The sequence below is a fragment of the Meriones unguiculatus genome, chromosome X (genome assembly GCF_030254825.1).
Source record: "Meriones unguiculatus strain TT.TT164.6M chromosome X, Bangor_MerUng_6.1, whole genome shotgun sequence".
Taxonomy (NCBI): Eukaryota; Metazoa; Chordata; class Mammalia; order Rodentia; family Muridae; genus Meriones; species Meriones unguiculatus.
The window spans coordinates 58,631,650-58,644,459 of NC_083369.1; the positions used below are offsets into that span (position 1 = coordinate 58,631,650).

The following is a 12,810-nucleotide window of genomic DNA, read 5'->3' on the forward strand; positions in this document are numbered from 1 at the left end:
CCTTTGCTTCTTGAGAGTGCCCAGTCCCTTTGTTTCCAGACTGTTTTGACTTTTGCTTCACACAAAAGAAAGTTCATCACAGGTAGGAAGTAATTAAACTCTCTTGCACCTTAAGCTATAACTGAAGAACATCATTTTAGACCATGGAGCATAATTTTTGGGACTGCTTGAATGCTGTCTATCTGAGATTGAAAACCTGGAAGCCTAAAGAAAACATACTGCTTCTTTGTTCTTAACTAGGATAATTTTATCTTAACCATCAAGTTATTTTACCCAAGGACAATGCTGTAATGTATACTGGATTACACATGACATTGCAGTACAGTACATGACATTACAGCAACATACCATGCTAGGTAGGTGATAAACAAGAAATTTTTTGTTTTCTCATGGTTTAATGTTTTTGCTTGGAACTTTCCTTCATTTTTCTTATTCACTGTTTTATAACCTATCTAATTATTCATGCTATTAATTTTGCAAAGAAGAAACTGTGTGTTTTCCCAGAACTTCTAAATGTATCTCCTCCTGATACAGGCTCACAACGATGGATGCAGCGGTCCCGAATAAACTGTTGGATCTTGCTGTGCAGAGTCTGCTGAGCAATGAGTCTGCAGCAATCCAAGCTCTGGAGGATATTCCAAGAGAGCTTTTTGTTCCATTGTTCATTGCTGCCTTCAAGGGTGGGCATAAGAGTATATTGAGTGCAATGGTAAAAGTTTGGCCCTTTTACTGTCTCCATATTGGATCACTAAGTATTGAGGAGACTCACCATGAACTCCTGAAAGCCATGATTGAGAATCTTCCAGTATGTCCTGCACAGAACTCCTCTCCTAGGTAAGTTTGTATAGTAGAGACATGATAAGATTCAGGAGGTTATGCCATGGCCTACTACTCTCCCCAGAAATAGTAACTAGTGAATGCTGAAGATTTATGTCAGAGCCTGTTGGCCCAACACATTGTGTTATGAAATCTATATTATTGGGAGGAGTACTGTTGATGGGTTTATGTAACATATGTTATTACTTAAAAGAAAAACAGGAGCTTCAAGACTGGAGACAATTTAAAGTATAAAAGGAGGGGGAAATTTTCAATTTTCACGGGAAAGAATTATTGGAAGTTAGTATAAGGAATGCCAGCTATGGCTAAAAAGATTTGTTCTATTTTATTTTAAATTTGCATTTATTAAATTTTATTTTTTTCACTTTTATCTCTTCTCATTTATTTTTTATTAGTTATATTTTATTAACTTTGTATTCCAGCTGTATCCTGCTCCCTCATTCCCTCCCAATCCAACCCTCCCTCCCTCATCTCCTCCCTGAACCTTTCAAAGTCCACTGATAAGGGAGAACCTCCTCCCCTTTCATCTGACCCTGTTTTATCAGGACTGGCTACAAAGTCCACCTCTGTGGCCTAGCAGGACTGCTCCTCCCTTGGGGGGTGGGAAGGGCAAAGAGCCTGCCATTGAGTTCATGTCAGAAATAGTCCCTGTTCCGCTTATTAGGGTACACACTTGGAGACTGATCTACCAAAGTCTATATCTGAGCAGAGGTTCTAGGTTATAGGCATACATGGTCCTTGGTTGGAAAAACAGTCTCATATAAAACCCTTTTCCCCAGATATATTTGGTCCTTGTGGAGCTCCTATCCTCTCCAGGTCATACTAATTCCCCCTTCTTTCATATGATCCCCTACACTCTGCCGAAGGTTTGGTTATGAGTCTTAGCATCTGCTTTGATAAACTGCTAGGTAGAGTCTTTCAGAGGCCTGCTGTGGTAGGCTTCTGTCCTGTTACTTGTTTTCTCCTATATCTACTACCCATCCCATTTGTCTTTCTAAGTGAGGACTGATCATCTTACCCTGGGTCCTCTCTCTTGTTTATCTTCTTTAGGTGTATAGATTTCATTATGTTTATCATAACTTATAGGTCTATGTAAGTGAGTATACACCATGTGTATCTTTCTCCTTCTGGGAATCTCACTCATGTTTTTTTTCACAATTTAATTATTATTTATCCTGATTGAAGACCCCTCCTTCAACAACTCCCAGTCCCACCTTCCCTCCATCCCTCTTCCCCCTATGGATAATTGGCAGCTCAATCTTCATGCAGGAGCCAGAGTAAGGGGAGCAGGGGCTGCCTCTGTCATGAACTCAGTTGCCTGCTTTTGATCACATGTACCTGGCGATGAGGCCTTACCAGGCCGCAGAGAAAGAGGATCCAGCAGTACTGCTGAGACTGGATTTGTTCTTATATGTCACCATTCATTCTACTGGGTTTCATTATCATTTGCTATTTCTCATATATTTTCTCTGTTCTTTTCCCTACAGGAGACCTAAATTGAGGATCCTAGATTTGAGACAGATCACCTACTCTAGGATCACATGCCCTGAAATCACCACCAAATCACCTTTCTGTTTTCATTCTTGTTCTTATTCTGACCGCTCTATCACTAAAATAGAAGGACATCTTCGTTTAGGAAATTCAGGAATTGAGACTCAGTCACTGAGGCCTGTGGAATTACTAGTGGATCTTTTCCTCGATGGCTCCTTAGTGCAAAAGGAATTTTTGGATTTGCTTATGAGTAAAGCTGAGGAGAGTTCAGGGTCTTTGCATGTGTGCTGTCGAGATTTACGTGTTGATAAATTGCATAACTACAAATGTTCCCTGAAATTTTTTGATCTCAAGTGTGTTGATCAGTTTTCTGTTGATAAGGGCTTGCTGAGTGATATCAACAGTATCCTGTCTCGGATGGCCCACCTACAAAGCCTTAGTCTGTTTAAAGTCTCTTTTCGATCTCTGAGTGGGAATGTCTTCAAAAATTTCCTCAGTCACTTGCATCGAATGGAAAACCTCAAGGAACTCAACTTGGTTTCATTCTACCTTAAAAATCATCTGGACAAAGTGATGAGGTAATAGTTTGCAGTAGGTCCCTGGGTTTCTTCAGTAGCTTATTGAGACAGGAGAGAAAACCTTCTTGGGTATTCCTAAGCTCCTCACAAGGTTTTATGCATTCCATTTCATCACTTCTGGGAATTTGAAACTGAAGAAAGACAGGATTACACAAATTAAGCAGCCAGAAATATACAAATACTACAGTAAGTGCAGAAATACAATGGTGAAAAAATTCTAGCCCTGCAGATATCAGGAGGAGGAGGAGGAACTGAGATAGGGGAAAACATTTTTGCTATAGTACTGAAGCACATGTTTATAGATGTCCATAGCTCATAATGTCAGATCACTTTGATAATCTATACTCTCCAAGATACAGGCCATGATAGTAGAGGTTGTTATTTGGGGACTGGCCAAAGGGAATTCTCAGTTGCCTGCTCTTTGTTACTCCTCTCCACTAAGAAGTTGAACTAAAATCTATAGTGGATAATATTAAAAGTGATAAGTGGGTTAATGCTTTTCTCTTAATATTTCTTAGAATCATCTACTCTAACATACTGTACACATTTTTTTATTTTTATATATTTTGTTTTATTTTTATTAATTACAGTTCATTCACTTTGTAACGCAGCTGTAGCCCCCTTCGCCATCCCCTTCCAATCCAAAGGGAATTCTCAGTTGCCTCCTCTTTGTTATTCCACTCCACTAAGAAGTTGAACTAAAATCTAAATTGGATAATGTTAAAAGTGTTAACTGGGTTAATGTTTTCTCCTAATATTTCTTAGAATCATCTATTCTAACATACTGTACACATTCTTAAGAAGAAAATACATTGTATTTCAGTGTTGAAAACTAAACTGTCAGCTGGGTGTGGTGGGATGTACTTTTAATCTCAGCACTCAGGTGGCAAAGGCAGGTAGATTCTATGAGTTTAAGACTAGCCTGGTCTACATAGTTCCAGGATAGTCTGAGCTATATAGTAATATTCCCTCTCAAAATCAGTAGGAAAAAGAAAAGAAAACTTTCTCAGAGTCACAAACTAGTAAGTGAATTAAAGCACACACTGACACATTGATACTCAAGTATCATACATGTGAAAAGTAGTTTCTTCTAGACAGAAAGATATGGTTTTCCTCACTCAGTTTTCATTCTTCAGAAGCTTTTTACGTTTTTGTTTTTCCTCCCTACAGATTCATACCACCAGGCTTGGATTTCTTGTATCTGCCATTCTGTAATCTCTCGTCCAGAGACTACCAATTTCTGTCTCAGAGTCCTCAGGCCACCCACCTAAAGCTCTTGAATCTTAGTAACAACACAATGCAATGGAATGATTTGGAGCACATTTGCACTCTTCTGGTAAATCTCTCTGGTACTCTTCAGATACTAGAGCTAAATAATTGCTTTATAAGTGATTCTTCAATCTCTGTTCTTATCCCTGCCCTAATTAGATGCACCCATCTCCGTGTCCTGGGCTTTGCTTCTAACCCCATCACAATGCCTATCCTTGTCAATATCATGAATAATTTAACACCTTTGATGGAGCTAAAATATGTGATTTATCCTATCCCTGTGCATTGCTTTGACGATTGGCATTTTCAGGGCAGTGTAGACAGAAGGAAGCTTGCCATTGTACAGCTACAACTGAAGACAATGCTAGAGCTTGCGCAGCGCAATGACATGAACTGGATCACTTACACAGAGTAAATTTCATGGTCCAACACAATTTGAACCAGATATGTACCATTTTAATACTAACTGTTATTTCCTGTGCCCATAGACTCAATCTATATGGTCCTTCTGTTGTAGAAAATTACACTTACGGAGGGTATGTATGTAACTGGTTCCTAAAGAGAATAACGTAAGGAAAACTGGGAGACTTCAAGAGTTCCTGTGTATCTCTTGTCTACTATTGGTCTGTTTGATTTTGCTGAGCACAGTGGTGTGTATTTAATATCGGACACTCATATCCTGCTATAATATGTCTCTGCCCATAATGTTTGGTTTGCTCTTGTATATATCACACAGATCAGGACAATATCAGACTGACTTTATATTTATGGATAAATTGCTTATAATATATGTATACACAAATACGTATTATGTATGTGTATATATACGTAATGTATAGCTATTATATTTAATGTATAATTATATATTACACATATGTATATGTATATAGTAATACATATATTAGTAATATATACATTATATAATATGTTTTCTATATATATACACAAAACATATATAATGTATATAATGTGTATATATATACAAAACATATTATATATATGAATGTAAATATATATATATGCATGTATGTATATAAGTATTGTTTTTTATTCCTCAATAGCTGTGCACTGTTTGGCATGATACATACTAGCCACATTTGAGTACTGACTCCAACTTCTTTCATACTCTAAAATATGACATAATAATAAATTCAGTCTGCATGTCCTAGACTTACCTAGAAATAGTGTATGTAAAATCAATGATTAAATAAATTCACAGGGTAAGGAAATGCCTCCGTCATCCAGTTGCTTACCACACTAGCACACCTGTGCTCAGATCACTAGGATTTGTGTAAAATGCTGAGCACCAAAGTGCACCCTTGTAACTTGAGTGCTGAAAAGATAGAGGAAGAAAGATCCCTGTGTAGCATGGCCAGACATTCTAGCAAACAAAATACCAGGTGTTGACTTCTGGCTCCCACATGTACACACATACAAGGTCATGCATCTTCTCCCTCACACAGACACATAAAAATATCTTGTACTGTAAATTTCTTGAAGCAGCAGACTGCCTTGGAAAGTCAGGGTAAAGTTGCAAAATTAGCATTTGTTCCTTTCACACATTGAAATGCCAAAACAACTGTATTTCAATGAGTGAGTAACCAAAAGAATAAAAAGGAAGTAATAATTTGCACATACTGTTTTCCTGTTGAAATAAATTAGTAATAACACTGGCATATATGTTTATATTTTCTGTGTTTTTGAGGTCATACTCGGATCCATTCTGACCACAGTTAAAAATAACTGAATTTTGTTTTTGGTATTGATACTGGCAAATATATCAAACTGTATTTTACACCCATAATGCAATTAGAAAACTGTCAAAGTAGTTAACATTTACTTTTTACTAATTTTCTTTTGGTGATAAGAGATTGTATTTCCAAGCCAGTAGGAAAAGGCATGTTAAAACTATGCTATCATTTATTTGTCATACATATTTCCTCTGTGATATAACATTTCAAATATTTTCATATTTCTCTCAGGCTTGTATCCTGGTATAATGCACAACATTTCCAAGATTTATTAAGATGCCAGTGTGATGAGCAATTTTCTTGCATTGTTGCCAATTAAATGTATTATGTTTTGGCACCTCTATTTAAATAAAATATTATTAAGAATTATGTTTACCTGTTTCTTTGCTCTTCTTTTTGTTTTTTACTTTTTCCCCTGGCGTTTACTATCTATTCTGTGAAGAAGCTGAGATCTTGTGCTCTCAGAAGTACAACTCTCAGTCTGTTACCAGTACCAAGATAGTGGGGAAGATGCAACTCTAACAACATTGGCATATTTTCACTCTTTCCTCCCTCAATTCATGCGGCCATGTTTTCTCTGAGACACTGCACCTAGATGTGAAAACTATACCCCACAATGAAGAGAGAATTTGGAAGTCATTATTGTTGTAGTGTCAGTGTAAATGATGTTTTTGGAAATTCCTCATACAAGAAGGTGCTCTTGATACTTTGTCTTCAATAGATTTGAAATATAACTCCTGTGACTGTACTAGGCTGCTTCTCCACTGCTGTTATAATATACTGTCCAAAAGCAACAGAGGGAAGAGAAGGGATATTTGGCTTACTGTACCAGTCTCAGCCCGTCATGGGAGAGAGAAAGGAACTTGAAGAGGAGCAGAGGTAAGAAAGATGGAGGAAAGCTATTTACTAGGTTTCTGTGGCTTGCTCGGCTGCCTGTCTTCTCCAGCCCAGGACCTGTTTTCCAGGAGGTAGTGACCACAGTAGTCAGGGCTCTCCTTCATCAACCATTAATCAAGAAAATGTCCCCACATACTTGCCCCACAAGCCAATCTGATGGAGAAGACTCTTCATCTATGGTTCCCTTATCCTCCATCACTCTATTTGATGTCAAGTTGACAAAAACCTAACAGTACAGGTAACCCCTGTGATCACACAAACAAAACTATTAAAATATGACCTATCTTTGTTTATTCCCAATATCTCCTGTTACTATCCCAATATAAAACAAGAGTGTGACATTTGAAATAATATATTCTTAAATTTTTTGAGTATATTAATAATCCAATGTCTGTAAGAATTCAGTCTCACCTCATAGCCTATAAAAATTAAAAATAAGTGTAAATTTCCATAATGAAACCTGTGATTTTGTGAGGCCATTTAAATATACATTCACATTAAGATTTATTTTAAAATATATTAAAGATATTAAATTATATAGTGTTCTATTCAAAGCATTTTAATATTTGGTCACATCTAATATCCAAAATATACCTGTTTTAAAAGATTTACTTTTAATTTATACATGTGGTATATGGACACATGTGTTGAGCTCAGAAGACAGCTTGCAGGCATTGGTTCTATCTTTCTGCTGCTTATATTTGCCCTGGGTTCTCTACCCTAGTTGCTAGTTGTAGCCAGTTGCCTAGTTACAAACTGACTTAAAGCATTTAAAAAAATAGCTTCCTGCAGGGATTGGCGGCTCTCACTTTTAAAGATAGTACACAGTGGGCAGATTCAGGTACATCTATGTGAGTTCAAGGTTTTCATGTTTTATGTAGAGAGTTCCTGGAGAGCCAGTGGGCCACCGTCTTAAAATCCTCTGAACACTTCTCCAGTCATTTGCCAAAATGAGGGTCTATTCCCATGTGCCTACCACAGTATCCCTCCCTGTAGGCAATTCCTATAGCTGCTGCTGGTGGTGGTAATGCTTTTAGTATCTCTGTTTTGATTCTCTTCTCTTTTTTTATTAATTACAGTTTGTTCACTCTGTATCCCCCCTGTAGCTCCCTCCCTTCCTCCCTTCCCAATGCCAGCCTCCCTCCCTTTTCCCCACCCATCCTTCCTTTTCCCCACCTATGCCCCTCTAACAGTCAACTGATAATGGAGGTACTCCTCCCCTTCCCTCTGATCTTGTCAATCAGGTCTCCTCAGGAGTTGCTGCATTATCTTCCTATGTGGCCTGGTAAGGCTGCTCTTCCCTCAGGGGAGGTGATCAAAGAGCAGTCCAATCAATTCCTGTCAGAGACAGTCCCTCTCCCCATTGCTGTGGAGGCCACTTGGAGACTGAACTGCCCTAGGCTACCTCCTTGCAGGGGTTCCAGGACATTTCCATGAGTTATCCTTGGCTGGAGTATCAATCTCAGAAAACACCCCTGTGCCCAGACATTTTTGGATCTGTTGCTCTCCTTGTGGAGCTCCTGTCCTCTCCAGGTCTTACACTCTCCCACTTCTTGCATAACATTCCCTGAACTCTGACCAAAGTTTGGCTATGAACCTCAGCATCTGCTTTGATACACTGCTGGGTAAAGTCTTTCAGAGGCCCTTTATAGTAGGCTCCTGTCCTGTTGCCTGGTTTCTCCCTCCCCCAATGTCCATCCCATTTGCCTTTCTGAATGGGGATGGAGCATCTTAGCCAGAGTCATCCTTCTTGATTAGCTTCCTTAGGTGTACAGATTTTACTATGTTTATCTTATGTTACATGTCTAATATCTACTTTTATGTGAGTACACACCCTGTGTGTATTTCTGCTTCTGGAATACATCACTCAGGATGATCTTTTCTAGTTCCCAACATTTACCTGCAAATTTCATGATGCAGAAATTTTTTTTTTAATCACGGAGGAATATTCTATTGTGTAGATGTACCACAATTTCTGTACCCATTTCTCAACTGAGGGATGTCTGGGTTGTTTCCAGATTCTGGATATTAAAAATAAAGCTGCTACAAACATGGTTAAGCAAATGTCCTTATTGTATACTTGAGCATCTTTTTGATATATGCCTTGAAGTGGTATAGCTGGATCTTGAGGAAGTGATATTTCTAATTGTCTCAGAAAGCAACAGATTGGTTTCCAAAGTGGTTGTAAAGGTTTACATTCCCACCAGCAATGGAGGAGCATTCCCCTTTCTCCACATCATCTCAGCATGTGTTGTCACTTGAGTTTTTCATCTTAGCCATTCTGATGGGTGTAAGGTGAAATCTTAGGGTTGTTTTGAATTGCATTTCCATGATGACTAAGGATATTGAACATTTCTTTAAGTGTTCCTCTGCCATTCAATATTCCTCTATTGTGATTTCTCTGTTTAGCTCTGTACTGAATTTTTAAATTGGATTACTTGATTTGTTGCTGTTTAACTTCTTGAGTTCTTTATATATACTAGATATTAGCCCTTTGTCAGATAAAGAGTTGGTGAAGTTTCTTTCCCAATCTGTAGGCAGTCGTTTTGTTCTGACAAAAGTGTCCTTTGCTTTACAGAAGCTTTTCAGTTTTATTCAGTCCCATTTATTGATGGGTGATCTTAGAGCCTGTGATGTTGGTGTTCTAATGATTGTTTGGAGTTCCTCAGTGTCTGTGGTTATTTCCCCCTTTTAATTTCTGATTTTGTTAATGTGGATAGTGTCTCTCTACCTTTTAGTTAGTTTGGCTAAGGGTTAGTCTACCTTATCGATTTTCTCAAAGAACCAGCTCTTGGTTTCAATGATTCTTTTAATTGTTTTATTTGTTTCTGATTGATTGATTTCAGCCCTGAGTTTGATTATTTCCAGCTGTCTACTCCTCTTTGGTGTGTCTGCTTCTTCTTTTTCTAGGGTTTTTAAGTGAGCCATTAAGTTGCTGGCATGAGATGTTTCGAATTTCTTCTTGAAGGCACTTAGTGCTTTCCTATTAGCACTGCTTTCATCATGTCCCACAAGTCTGGGTATGTTGTGCCTTCATTTTCATTGAATTCTAGGAAGACTTTAATTTCTTTATTTCTTTCCTGATGCAGCTGTCATTGAGTAGTGAGTTGTTCAGTTTCCATGTGTGTGTAGGCTTTTGCTATTTCTGTTGTTGTTGAGGTCCAGGTTTAGTCCATGATGATCAGATAGGTACAAAGGATTATTTCAATCTTCTTTTATCTGTTGAGGCTTGCTTTGTGACCAACTATATGATCTATTTTGGAGAAGGTTCCATGAGGTGCTGAGAAGAAGGTAAATTCTTTTGTGTTTGGGTGAAAGTTTCTGTAGATAGTCTGTTAGGTCCATTTTATTAATGACCTCTGTTAGAGTTATGTTTCTTTGTTTAACTTCTGGTTTGTTGACCTGTCCTTTGTTGAGAGTGGAGTGTTGAAGTCTCCCACTATTAATGTGTGGGAATCTATGTGTGGTTTAAATTTTATTAATGTTTCTTTTACAAATGTGGGTGTCCTTGTATTTGGGGTATAGATGCTCATGATTGTGCTGTCTTCCTGGTTGAATTTTCCCTTGATGAGTATGAAGTGTCTTTCCCCATCTCCTTTTATTAATTTTGGTTGAAAGTCTATTTTATTAGCTATTAGAATGGCTGCTTCTGTTTGCTTCTTGCGTCTATTTGCTTGAAAAACTGTCTCCCAGCCCTTTACTCTCAGGTAATGTCTGTCTTTGTGACTTAGGTGTGTTTCTTGTATGGAACAGATTGTTGGGTCTTGTTTACACATGCACTGTTAGAATGTGTCTTTTTATTGGAGTATTGAGTCCATTGATGTTGAGAGAGATTCATGACCAGTGGCTGTTAGATCCTTTGATTTCAATGTTGGCTGTTGGTAGCATGTTTGTGTGCTTGGATAATTTTAGTTTTGCTTTAGTGAGGTTATTTATTTCCTGTGTTTTCCAGAAAGAAGTAACTTTTCTTGGGTTGTATTTTTTTCTTCAGTATCTTCTCTAATGCTGTCTTTGTGTGTAGGTATTGTTGAAATTTGTTTTTGTCATTGAATATCTTGTTTTCTCAGTCTATGAGGACTAATAGTGTTGCTGGGTATAGTAGCCTGGGCTGACATCTGTGTTCTCCTAGGGTCTGCATTATATCTGTCCAGGCCCTTCTGGCTTTCATAGTCTCTGTTGAGAAGTCAGGTGTGATTCTGATGTGTTTGCCATTATATGTTACTTGGCCTTATTTTCTTGCAGCTTTTAGAATATTTTCTTTGTTCTGTATACTTACTCTTTTGATTATTATGTGGCAGAGGATTTACTTTCCTGGTCTAATTTACTAGGTGTTCCATAGGCCTCTTGAATGCTTATAGGCCTCTCCTTTAATTTGAGGAAATTTTCTTCTTATGATTTTGTTGAAAATATTTTCTGGGCCTTGGAGGAGGGAATCTTCTTTTTCTTCTATTCCTATTATTCTTAGGTTTTATCTTTTCATGTTGTTTTGGATTTCTTGGATGGTTTGTATCAGTAATTTTTTCCACAACTGAGATTCTTTCTTCTGTCTCTTGTAGTCTGTTGGTTATACTTACCTTTGTAGTTTCTGTTTTTTTTTTCCTAAGTTCTCCTTCTCCATGATTTCCTCCATTTGTGTTTTCTTTAACTTTTCCAATTCTGTCTTCAGATCTTGAAATGTTTTGTTGATTTCCTTCACTTGTCTGACTGTAGTTTCCTGATTTTCCTTCAATTCCTTCACCTGTTTGTTCGAACTTTCTGCTGTTTCTTTTATTTGTTTCAGTGATTCAATCATTTCCTCTGTGAAAGCCACAAACTGTTTGACTGTGTCTTCCTGTATTTCTTTACGGATGACCATAATCTGTTTGATTTTATCTTTCTTTGATTCTTTTTTTTATTCTGCATCCCCCTATAAGCCCCTCCCTCCTCCCCTCCCAATCCCACCCTCCCTCCTCCCTCTGCATGTATGCCACTCCCCAAGTCCACAGACAGGGGAGGTTCTCCTCTCCTTTCTGATCTTAGTCCATCAGTTCACATCAAAAGTAGCTGCATTGTCCTCTACTATGGCCTGGTAAGGCTGCTCACCCCCCAGGGGGAAGTGATCAAAGAGCAGGCCAATCAGATTATGTCAGAGGCAGTCCCTCTTCGCATTACTATGTAACCCAATTGGACTCTGAACTGCCTGGGCTACATCTGTGCAGGTGTTCTGGGTTATCTCCAAGAATAGACCTTGGTTGGAGTATGAGTCTCTGGGAAGTTCCCTGTGTTCAAATTTTCTTGTTCTGTTGCTCTCCTTGTAGAGACCCTGTCCTCTCCAGCTCTTACTATTTCCCAGTTCTTACATAAAATTCCACTCACTCTGCCCAACACTTGCCCATCAGGCTCAGCATCTGCTTTGATAGTCTGTAGGGCAGAGGGTTTCAGAGGCCTTCTGTGGTAGGTTCCTAGGTTGTTTCCTGTTTTCTTCTTCTTCTGATGTCCATCCTCTTTGCCTTTCAGGATGGGGATTGGACATTTTAGTTAGGGTCCTCTCTCTTGCTTAGTTTCTTTAGATGCACAGGGTATAGTGGGTTTGTCCTATATTGTATGTCTAAATGAGTGAGTATATACCATGTGTGACTTTTTGCGTCTGGGAAAACTCACTCAGGATGATCCTTTCCAGGTCCCACCATTTACCTGCAAATTTCATGATTTCCTTATTTTTCATTGCTGAGTAATATTCCATTGTGTAGATGTACCACAATTTCTGCATCCATTCTTCAGTTGAGGGGCATCTGGGTTGTTTCCAGCTTCTGGCTATTACAAATAAAGCTGCTACAAACATGGTTGAGCAAATGTCCTTTTTGTGTACTTGAGCCTCTTTTGGATATATGCCTAGGAGTGGTATGGCTGGATCATGGGGAAGCACTATTCCTAGTTGTCTGAGAAAGCGCCAGATTGATTTCCAGAGTGGTTGTACAAGTTTACATTCCCACCAGCAGTGGAGAAGG

At 38.4% G+C, this 12,810-nt stretch overlaps 1 protein-coding gene across 1 annotated transcript; it reads left to right on the plus strand.

The window, feature by feature from the left end:
• The first annotated feature begins 544 nt into the window (after window positions 1–544).
• LOC110543926 (melanoma antigen preferentially expressed in tumors-like) lies at window positions 545–4,590 on the plus strand. The gene is made up of 3 exons (XM_021630104.2): window positions 545–834; window positions 2,325–2,906; window positions 4,077–4,590. Exons 1-3 carry the CDS (start codon window positions 545–547, stop codon window positions 4,588–4,590), a joined length of 1,386 nt encoding a protein of 461 aa, XP_021485779.2.
• Window positions 4,591–12,810: the final 8,220 nt, after the last annotated feature.